Source organism: Chionomys nivalis, chromosome 11 (genome assembly GCF_950005125.1).
Source record: "Chionomys nivalis chromosome 11, mChiNiv1.1, whole genome shotgun sequence".
Taxonomy (NCBI): domain Eukaryota; kingdom Metazoa; phylum Chordata; class Mammalia; order Rodentia; family Cricetidae; genus Chionomys; species Chionomys nivalis.
Window position 1 is genome coordinate 33,327,159 of NC_080096.1, and position 10,395 is coordinate 33,337,553.

Consider the following 10,395-nt stretch of genomic DNA (forward strand, 5'->3'; position numbering starts at 1 on the left):
CTTGGTGATGCCTCGCCTGCCCTGCTCTAGGAGGCATGGGGCTGCCCCTCCCAGGCAAACTTAAGTCTGAGCTCTGAAAACCACACTTAGGGGTAAGAATCTTCCCTGATGAGGTGATGATGTCTCAGGCCTGCTAAGCCCGGTTCTAGACTGAACCCCTAGGGAAGGGATTGGAGGGCAGAGGCCTTACATTCTGAACCCAGTGTAGGCAGGCAGGACCCAGCACTAGGACTCTCCAACTCTTAGAACCCTTCTAAGGCTGAAATATTTTCCTAGGCGGATAGGGAGATGGGCGGGGCCTCCTCAGGCTCAGCTCCAGTTTCCATGGAAACTCACAGGCTTCCCACCCAGCTGCTGCCAGGGCAGGCTCCCAGCCTGGGCCTCATCCACAACCAGCTTCTCTGGGATCATAGGCCTGCCCAGCGGCAGCTTCTTTGGGACCTCTCTAAACCCGCATCGCTTACCTGAACCTCAGGTTTTCTTTAGAGACCTGGGCCTCTTTTGTCCTAAACCTTCAGCTTCTCAGCAAACGGTCTCTACAGCTCCTGCCCTCCCTCTCAGGCCTCTCTTGCCTCACTAGGCCATTCCACCCTTTGTTCTGCTGTTCATCCCACTCATGGAGAACCCAGGACTGGTTGTGCACGGGCAGGCTGCTTCCTTTTCCACAGCACTCCGAAGTCTTGTCAACAACCCCCGGTACAGGTGAGGCAGTGACTCGACTCCCTGGTGGGTTTTCCTTAGCTTGCTCTCACCGGCCTATGGATGAATTTGAGGAGGCTAAAGGTGAAGACGCCAGGAAAGAGCACTTGGCCTCCCTGGTGAACTCCGTCTATGAGGAAGTCAAGTAGAGACGGTGTCTACTGGCCTGTGTCCATGCTATCCTGAGAGTCAGAGGTGGGGGCAGTGAGGGGTAGATAGGAGGGCAACTGTGTGAACTCAGGCAAAGCCCTTCTTCTCTGGATTGAAGGAGGAATCCCCAACCCCCTCAGCCCTGAAAGGTGGGATTTGATCTGACTCACTCCAGTTAGGTATTCAGCTAAGTGCTAGACTTCTTTCCTTGAAGAGACGAGAGTGGAGGACTCTGGGGAGTCCTAAGAGGAACGAAGCCCAAAGGATTGGGTCAGAGACCCAGACAGGAAGTAGTTCAAGGTTGCTGACCGCCCACGGCTTGCCGACGAGGCTAAGTGCTGTCTGAAACCGGGAATAGAGTTTACTGGGGGCAGGGCTGGTCATGGGAGATGGATTGCTGCTTCCCATCCCGCGGTCTCAGAGGCCGCCTGCTCCCCAGGGTTAGTGGCTGTCATAATTCTTTTTTTCTTGAGGGCAGAGTGTCACAGTCTGGCCTAGAGGGTGGAACCTTAGGCCTTGAGCCTGGGAGGAGGAGGCAGGGAAAGCTGAAGCTTTCTCTGCTGCCTCCCCCTGAACCTTATGCAGGGCTTCAGAGGCCCAGAGGCTGGGGCCGGAAGTGATCGCGAAGATGGAAAATGTGGTCTCACCTCATGATGGTGCATCACTGCCATGGCTCTCGCAGTCAGTGTGCTCTGCACCCCACATCCTCACACCCTCCTACGGGAGGAAGAGTGAAAATGCTGAGGTGGCATCTCGTGGGCGCTGTACCGCGAGGGGTTTCCTTGCCCTCAGGACTCAGCCTAGAGAGCCATCAATCTTGTTCGCATGAACCCTGGTATCCCCTTTGTCCAAGCATAGTCAACTCCTCTGAGACCCGTGGTCACGGCTGAGAAGTCTGAGAGCCGAAGACAGAAAGTCACAGCGTGGAAGGCGGACTAGAGTTGAGCCCGTGTCTTCCAGGCGTGGGCTTTGACCTTACAGAAAAAGAAGCTAAGTCCCAGTGTGGCAGAGGCAAAGCCAAAAGTGTGACCTAGGTTCAAGATTCCCTTCTCTGGCTCTCTGTCCTCTCTTCCACAGCGATGTTTGCTTTGTGGTTGGTCAAGAAAGGCAAGAGGTGTTTGCCCACCGGTGCTTGTTGGCCTGTAGATGCAACTTCTTCCAGAGACTTCTGGGGACAGAGACGGGCCCTGGGGTACCTAGTCCTGTGGTGCTAAGCACGGTGCCGACCGAGGCCTTCTTAGCTGTGCTGGAGTTCCTGTATGCCAACAGCGTCACCCTGCACCGCTACTCAGTGAGCCTACCAAGCAGGGGTCTGGGAAGGGGATGCGCTGGGGGTACAAGAGGCGGAGAGTCTGCCCATTCTGCTGGGGGTTGAGGGGCAGGGGAAACTCCCTTCTGTTCCCTCAACTGCCACCCCCTGTGCAGGTGCTGGAGGTGCTGACAGCAGCTGTGGAATATGGGCTGGAGGAACTTCGAGAGGTGGGTGTCTCAGGCAGGCCATCTTGTTTCCCCGCCTTAGTGCGTAGCCTCCTTCACACAGCCTGATCCTTCTCATGCAGACAGAAGGATGGACACAGGATCTGCACATGCTCAGTGTGTGCTGAGCGAACACCGGAAGTATTTCAGGCTGGTTCTGCAGTACAAGGGTAAATTGGTTTTGGCCATAGTTGGATGGAGAGAGACACATGAAGACACTTGACATGCGTGGGTTGTGGTGTTGCAGCCTAGTATCCCAGCATCTGAAGGCTGGGGAGGATGGCAAGTTTAAGGCTAGCCTGAACTACTTAGGGAGTTCAGGCTAGCCTTGGCTACAGAGTGAGACTTAAGTCTCAAAAAGCTAAACTGAAAAAAAGGGGTCTAAGTGGGATAGGCAGACTGCTGATGTGTGGAAAGACATTTCTGGAGAAGGAAACTGCTGTGTTAGAGCTCGAAGAACAAGTAGGGTTTTGTTCAGGAGAGTGGGAAGATGACTTTATAGTCACAGGGCACTCAAGGACCTGCTTAGATATGTGGTGTGGTTGGACTGGGAACATGGGTGTGGGGTGAACTGGAAGGGTACCAGGAGGCTGGTTCATGCAGGTGCTTCAAGAATTTGTGCTTTAGGCCGGGTGGTGGTGGCGCACGCCTTTAATCCCAGCACTCGGGAGGCAGAGGCAGGCGGATCTCTGGGAGTTCGAGGCCAGCAGCCTGCTCTACAAGAGCTAGTTCCGGGACGGGAACCAAAGCTACAGAGAAACCCTGTCTCAAAAAACCAAAAAAAAAAAAAAAAAAAAAAAAAGAATTTGTGCTTTAGGCTGGAAGTGTAGTTCAAATGCTACAGGCCCTGGGTTCAATTCCCAGCACTAGCCCGGTGTGGTGGTATATACCTGTATTTCCAGCACTTGCTAGGCAGAGTAGAGAGGAGGATAAAACCAAGTTCATGGCCACCCTGGTCTACAGAGTGAGTTCTGGGCCAGCCAGAGCTACACAGCAAGGCCCTGTGTCAACTTTCCCTCTCCTGGAGCCCTTTCAATGCAAGGGTGGTAGAGACTCACCGAAAGCTTTGGGCAAGGGAGCTAAGGGGGAAAGGGATCGAAAGATAAGGAAAAAGGAAAGGCCTGTCTGGCCAGTCAGATTAGTGTCAAAGTCAAGAGGGTGTGGCCAAACCGGAAATGGCAGTCCGGCTCTCAGAGGAGACAGCCGGCAACACCCAGTGCTTTTCTGGAAGACAGGGAGATGTCAAGCATGAAATTTAAGGTTCTGTTAAAAATAGAAGTGCCGTTGAGTCAAGGAGGGGACCCAGCGCAGGAAGACAGTGAGGGGAAAGGAGGCTGGAGTTTTGGACAAGTCTCAGTGGAGAGAGGTGTACTAGGGCACTTTGGGCTTGTTTTGCTAGCCTCCAGGCCCTCTAGGCTTGCTAAATTACAGGTCCCAACAATTCCCTGGTTCCCAAGTCTGGGAGGTCAGGATGGCTCCGGGCTGCTGGGAGTCTGAATGATCCACAGCTTCTAGGGTAGGACTTGAGATCTTGAAGCAAGGACACCACCACACAGTTCACTTTCATTTCTGTCCCCAGTTATGCCTGGAGTTTGTGATGAAGGTTCTGGATGTGGAGCTGGTTTGTGAGGCCCTGCAGGTGGGTACTGCTGGGCAGCCCTGGGGAGGAATCTGATTTTTAAGAATGTGGCCCTGGCCTCTCCTCTCCACATGCCAGAAGCCTTGACTGACAACAAGAACTTAAGAACGCTATGAGAACCCCCCCCAAAAAAAAAAAAGCAAAAAGCTGGTCCATGGTGGCCCACACCTTTAATCCCAGCACTTGGGAGGCAGAGGCAGGTGGATGTCTGTGTGTTCGAAGCCAGCCTGGTCCAGGACAGGCTAGAAAGCTTCAGAGAAGCCCTGTCTTGAAAAACAAAAAACAAACAAACAAAAGATGAAAAAAGATGTGAGGGTATGTATGCTCAAGGACACTTATGAGATAAACTCTGCCCTGATCTGTGGGGTGTAGAGAACACCAGTAAGGTCCTGCATAGGAGCAAGAGTCAAAGGGCTGAGAGAGGCAGGCATGGTGACACACACCTTTAATCAAATCTGAGTTTGAGGCCAGCCTGGGCTACAGAGTGGCCTTGTATTAAGAATGGGAAATGGAGCCGGGAGGTAGAAGTGGCGCACGCTTTTAATCCCATCACTGTAGAGGCAGAGGCAGGTGGATCTCTGAGTTTGAAGCCAGCCAGGGCTACACAGAAAAAAGTGGGAAATGGTTCTAAGCAGAGATGGGGGAAGGTGGGATGTGGAGTTTAGAAGCCAAACGTGGGCTCCCAGATGGAGTTTGAAGGACCTGAACATGGTCCCCAGGTCTAATTTCACAAGACACTGCATGTGCTGTCAGCCTCCCCATTCGCACGGCGCTCAGGCTTGTGGTAGTCCCTAGTGTGCAGAGCTGGGTCACACGGCCTCTCCAGTCTCTAGCCTGACCACCTTCACTCTGCTCTCAGGTGGCTGTAACCTTTGGCCTGGGGCCGCTGCAGGAGCGGTGCATAGCCTTCATAGAGGCTCACAGCCAGGTACAGCTCCCAGCATTATTATTCTTGTAGCCTGTCTTCCCTACGCCACTCTTCTCTGCTCTGATCAAATACACCGATCCATAGGAGGCTCTACGAACCCGCGGCTTCCTGGAGCTATCGGCCACTGCGCTGCTGCCCGTGCTACGCAGTGACAAGCTCTGTGTGGACGAGGCTGAGCTGGTCAAGGCAGCCCGAAACTGGGCGCGAGTGGGCGCCGTGAGTGGGACCTGGGGGAGGCGAGGGCGAAGCGGCCGAGGCCGCAGGAACTCGGCAAGCGGACGGGAGGGCACAGGCCGCCGCTCCGCCGGGGCTTAAGGTTCACTCCCACAGGCGGTGTTGGAGCGACCGGTGGCCGAGGTGGCGGCTCCAGTGGTTCGAGAGCTGAGACTGGCCTTGCTGGCCCCGGCGGAGCTGAGCGCCCTGGAAGAGCAGAACCGACAGGAGCCGCTCATCCCGGTGCGGACGCGAGTACCGGGGCTCAGATCCACTCTGCCACGTGGGGATGAGGAGCCAGGGCCCTTGCCAGGGACTTCGGACTGCATGGTGACCCTCCTTCTCCTACAGGTGGAGCAAATTGTGGAGGCGTGGAAGTGCCATGCCCTACGGAGAGGAGATGCGGCCCCGGGCGCACCGTGCAGGCGGCGAAGGGGAACCCTGCCCCGGGATCACCACCGTTTTCTGGACCTTCGTTTCAAATGATCCACTTCCGGACCTTGGGAGGCATCTGATCTGATCACACTCCAAACTACAGCTCCCGAGGTGCCCTGCGCCCGAGGCGGGCTTCCGCCCCCAGCAAGCCCTGCGAGCCGGAGGCCGGAAGGACCATGTAGGGGCGGGCCAGTGCCAGTGGACCCAAGTTGGAGTCGTGTCACGGGCTCGGGCGACGCCCCGAGGCAGGAAGCGAGGGTGGCATGTGTTCCATGAGCTCACACCGCATCCTGCTGCCGGTCACTCCTCTGTCCCTCTATTCGGTTGGTTGACGCTGTTATCTATTTAGCGCATCCTCCTTAACAACAAATCAGCTTCCTGGCTCCAGGCTCAGCGCGGAGCTTCTCATCTTCTCCTCTCTCCCAGTCCCGTAAATACTGTTTCTCATTTCTGCGGGTCAGGAACCAGCATCTCTTCTTGCTTACCTCATGACCTTTCTCCCTTCAAATAGTACTTTCGAGTTGGTTTAGTCTGCAGCCTATCTTCTGTCACTTTTGGGGATCTTTTCTGCCATTACCCCGCCAGTGCCCCCTCACTCCTTCCCTCCACCCCCAGTGCTCATTGCATCCCTGTTCCATCGTTGTGATTGTCATGCCCTTCCCTGAGTCCTTCAGCATTCCAGGACAAGCTACGAAAGTTTCTAGATATTTCGCACTTCTTAACACAGAGTTTGGGAGTTCGAGAATTAACTTTTTTGGGGGGGTAGGAGGTGGGTAATCTCTCACTGTGTAATCCCAGCTGGCCTAGAACTCATTTTGTAGGCCAGGCTAGCCTTGAACTCACAGAGCTCTGACTGCCTTTGCCTCCCTGGTACAGCGATTAAAGGCACCATGTACTATTCCAGCTAAATTAAAAAAAAACAACAAAAAAGCTGGACAGTGGTGGCACACGCCTTTGATCCAGGCACTGGGGAGGCAAAGGCAGGCGGCTCTCTAAATTTGAGGCCAGACTGGTCCGCAGAGCAAGTACCAAGACAGCCAGGGCTACACAGGGAAACCCTGTCTCGGAAAATTAAAAACAAAACAAAACAACCCACAAAAACCTCTTAAAGAGATGGGAAGGAATCTTAACTCTGTTGCTCAGGCTGGTCTGGACTTACTGAGCTGAAACCCGTTCTGCCTCAACACCCTCACCTTCAGTAACTGGAACTACTATGGTATTAGATGTATATATATTTTATATATTTTTTCCCAAGAAAAACCACCACTGCCTGGCCCCTAGCAATAATTTTAAAGGAGTTGTAAAGCAAGATTTAAAAATGAAAGATAGTGGACAATTTAAAAGGAAATAAAATTATAATTCTGACATAAAAAAATGTTTGCTTATGGATTAAAGATGGCTATTCGTATTCTCTTAAGATTGAACAGGTGGCTCCCCAGTGTTTGGGTAGTGAACACTGAAAGGAATTTGCTGCTTGCATGCCTGTAATTCTCTTGCTTTTGGTTACTTTATTTTTTATTTATTTATTTATTTTTGGTTTTTCGAGATAGGATTTCTCTGTGGTTTTGGAGCCTGTCCTGGAACTAGCTCTTGTAGACCAGGCTGGTCTCGAACTCACAGAGATCCGCCTGCCTCTGCCTCCTGAGTGCTGGGATTAAAGGCGTGCGCCATCTACACAAACTTTCGAGGTCATGTACTAAGCCTGTGATGCTTCCATTAGCGTGGTTGTAGCACTGTGATGAAAACGGCCTTCTAAGTAGTTGTCAGGAGCTTGGAAATCATTCATGTTTCTTGAATCCAACAATCCTTCACTTGAGGACAGAACACTCAACCTCTCATGCAGGCAATGACGTGTTCACAAGGCAAGCACAGCATGGTGGAATAGGCCTGTAGGTGGAAGCACTCAGGAAGTGGACATAGGATCAGCAGTTTGAGACCAGCCTAGGTTAGTTACATGATGAGACCTGTTTCAAAAAACAAAATAGGGCTGGCTCAGCGGTTAAGAGCACTGGTTACTGGCTGTTCTTTCAGAAGTCCTGAGTTCAATTCCCGCAACTATCTGTAATTAGATCTGGTGCCCTCTTCTGGCCTGCCTGTCTACCTGCAGGCAGAATACTTATACATCTTTAAAATAAATAAACTGGGCATGTTGTCACACACCTTTAATCCCAGCACTGAGGCAGATCTCTAGTGGTGCAATACAGCAAGATCTAGTCTCAAAAAACAAAGACCAAGAGGCTCATAATGACCCTCCTGCCTCAGCTTCCCAAGTGATAGAATTAATGACAGGCATGGACCACCACACCCTAGACTCTACATTCAAACCTCTATGAAAGAGAAGATAGAAAAAACAAAGCTTCCAAAATTTGGTTATGAGCTGGGTGTGGTGGCTCATATCTGTAATCCTAGCACTGGGAGCTGGACAGCTTTGCCTGCTTCCAGACACCTGGAACACAGAATGAGAGGCTTTTTTCCAAAAACAAGCCAACTGAAGCGTGGTGGTGATGCTGGAGAGAAGGCTCAGCTGCTCTGGGAAAAGTCCAGAGTTCAATCCCTAGGACCTGTCAGGTAGCTCGCATGCACCCGGAACTCAGGCTTTGATGTCTCTAGTCGCCATAGGTGTCTGAATACCACATTCACATGCCCACCACAGACCCTATTAAAAATAAGGTAAACCTGAAAGAAAAAAATGTTGACTCAGAAGTGTTCTTCTTCATGGAAATGTTTGTGTGAAAGATGAAAGAGGTCAGTGATACGAAGAAAAACCAGAGGATGGGTGTGTCCTTTTATTTCCAGCCCCCAGAGGTTCAGTTGCACGGTGCAGGTTAACACATGTATGTTTCCTGCAAGTCAGTTGTGTCCTACGATCGTGATCCTCAGGGCTGGAGCTCAAGCACAGTGAAACTGTCTGCTCTTGATGCACCATGGGTCTGCACATGAGAAGGCCTCTGCCGGGCTTCGTAAAGCGGCTGTGGGAATGTGGGTGGGCAGAACTGACCCAGAGGAAGCTGTGGATCCAGCCTGCTGCTCTCTCTGCTTCTCTGCCTGGGTCCTTGCTCTGTCTTCCCTCGTGCAATCTGGGATTGCTAAGTTATTGGCCCCAATGCTTGGGTGACTGTTTTGTTGTTCCAGACTGGTAGAGTACCTTCAGTTTCAGAATGAGTAGCCCAGCTCAGCCCTCAGCAGCAGGACACACAGGAGGCATGCTACCACCTCTGGCAGCTGTCATCCAGGACACAATGTTTTTTTATATTTTGCTTTTGGAGACAGGGTCTCTCTCTGTAGTCCTTGCTGTCCCAGAACTCACTCTGTAGACCAAGCTGGCCTTGAACTCACAGAGAGCCACCTGTCTCTGCCTCCTGAGTGCTGGAATCAAAAAAGTATGCTACCAATGTCTGGTTCCAGTTTTTTGTTTTGTTTTGTTGTTTTTGTTTGTTTGTTTTGAGACAGGGTTTCTCTGGGTAACTTTGGACCCTGTCCTGGAACTAGCTTGTAGACCAGGCTGGACTCGAATTCAGAGATCTGTCTGCCTCTGCCTCCCGAGTGCTGGGATTAAAGGAGTGTGCCACCACCGCCTGGGTTGTTTTATTTTAGAACAGTGTCTCACTCTATTCTAAAGACTGTTTAGGCTGGTCTCAAACTCACAGTGATTCTCCAGCCTCAGCAAGGCCGAGATTCCCAGTGTGACCTGCCACACTCAGTAGCATCCGGTTCCTCTTGAAAGATGATTGGGCTGAGGACAAGGGAAGCTGAGGAAGAACCTAGGCAGAGGGAATGCAAGTCCAAAGTTATGGTGACACAAACACTAGTGGCCCATTCTTATCCAGAAAGTGGAGTGCATTTTAAAGAGGCTCTGTCTGGTAGTGGAAGCTAGCCCTAGTGGAGCCTGGAATGGGATTAGGCTTGATCTGCGGCATGGGGAGCCATGGAAGGGTGCTAAGCCAGGGGTGGAGTAGGCTAGGTGCTGCACTGGGTGAGCTCACTTTACAGGCAGTGTAAGACTTCTCACCTCAGGCTGGATGAGGTCAGTGCGCCTGGGGTGGTTCAGCTCTGACTGGATCCATTCAGTGACACCCTCACATTCCTCAGGGCTGCATGGATCATGCAATCAGGGTAAGAACTTTCAACACAACTGTGAACAATGTTCCTAAAAGGAAGCACTCCTCCTGCAAGGCTGACTAAGCGATCAGAACCTCCGTGATGTGCCGAGGTTGGAATGCTATGTCTGGAGCCAAAGAATCATGGGACATCTTTGGCCCCACAATAGCCATTTATCGTCCTCTGTACATGACATCACATCTTTGTGCTGCTCCCTAAGAACTCTGCCAGCATCCGAGACCTGTAGCAGTTCTCCGGCTTTGTGATTACCAGGCTACCTAAGGTTCCCACTCATGTGGGCTGCCACTGCCGGCTTTACTTTTTTTTGTTGTTGTTGTTTTTTGTTTTTTTTTGTTTTTTCGAGACAGGGTTTCTCTGTGGTTTTTGGAGCCTGTCCTGGAACTAGCTCTTGTAGACCAGGCTGACCTCGAACTCACAGAGATCTGCCTGCCTCTGCCTCCCGAGGGCTGGGATTAAAGGCGTGCGCCACCACAGTCCAGTGTGCGTGTGTTTTGTTGTTATTGTTGTTTTATTTTACTTTTTTCAAGACAGGATTTCTCTGTGTAGCCCTGCCCTGGCTGTCTTGGAACTCACCCTGTAGACCAGACTGGCCTCAAACTCTGACCTTCACACTAGAAACAAAGCACATACACACCCAACTACCTACCTATACACTATATGTTATAATAAAAAGGGCAGCATTTCATATAGCCCAGGCTAATCCCAAACCCAAGTGGCAGAGGATGGCCTCTGATCC

General features: G+C 51.8%; 1 protein-coding gene across 1 annotated transcript; it reads left to right on the plus strand.

Moving 5' to 3' along the window:
- The first annotated feature begins 393 nt into the window (after positions 1 to 393).
- Btbd19 (BTB domain containing 19) lies at positions 394 to 6,882 on the plus strand. Its single transcript, XM_057783813.1, has 8 exons — positions 394 to 702; positions 1,927 to 2,140; positions 2,275 to 2,328; positions 3,905 to 3,964; positions 4,824 to 4,892; positions 4,977 to 5,108; positions 5,223 to 5,348; positions 5,457 to 6,882. Exons 1-8 carry the CDS (start codon positions 617 to 619, stop codon positions 5,589 to 5,591), a joined length of 876 nt encoding a protein of 291 aa, XP_057639796.1. The 5' UTR covers positions 394 to 616; the 3' UTR covers positions 5,592 to 6,882.
- Positions 6,883 to 10,395: the final 3,513 nt, after the last annotated feature.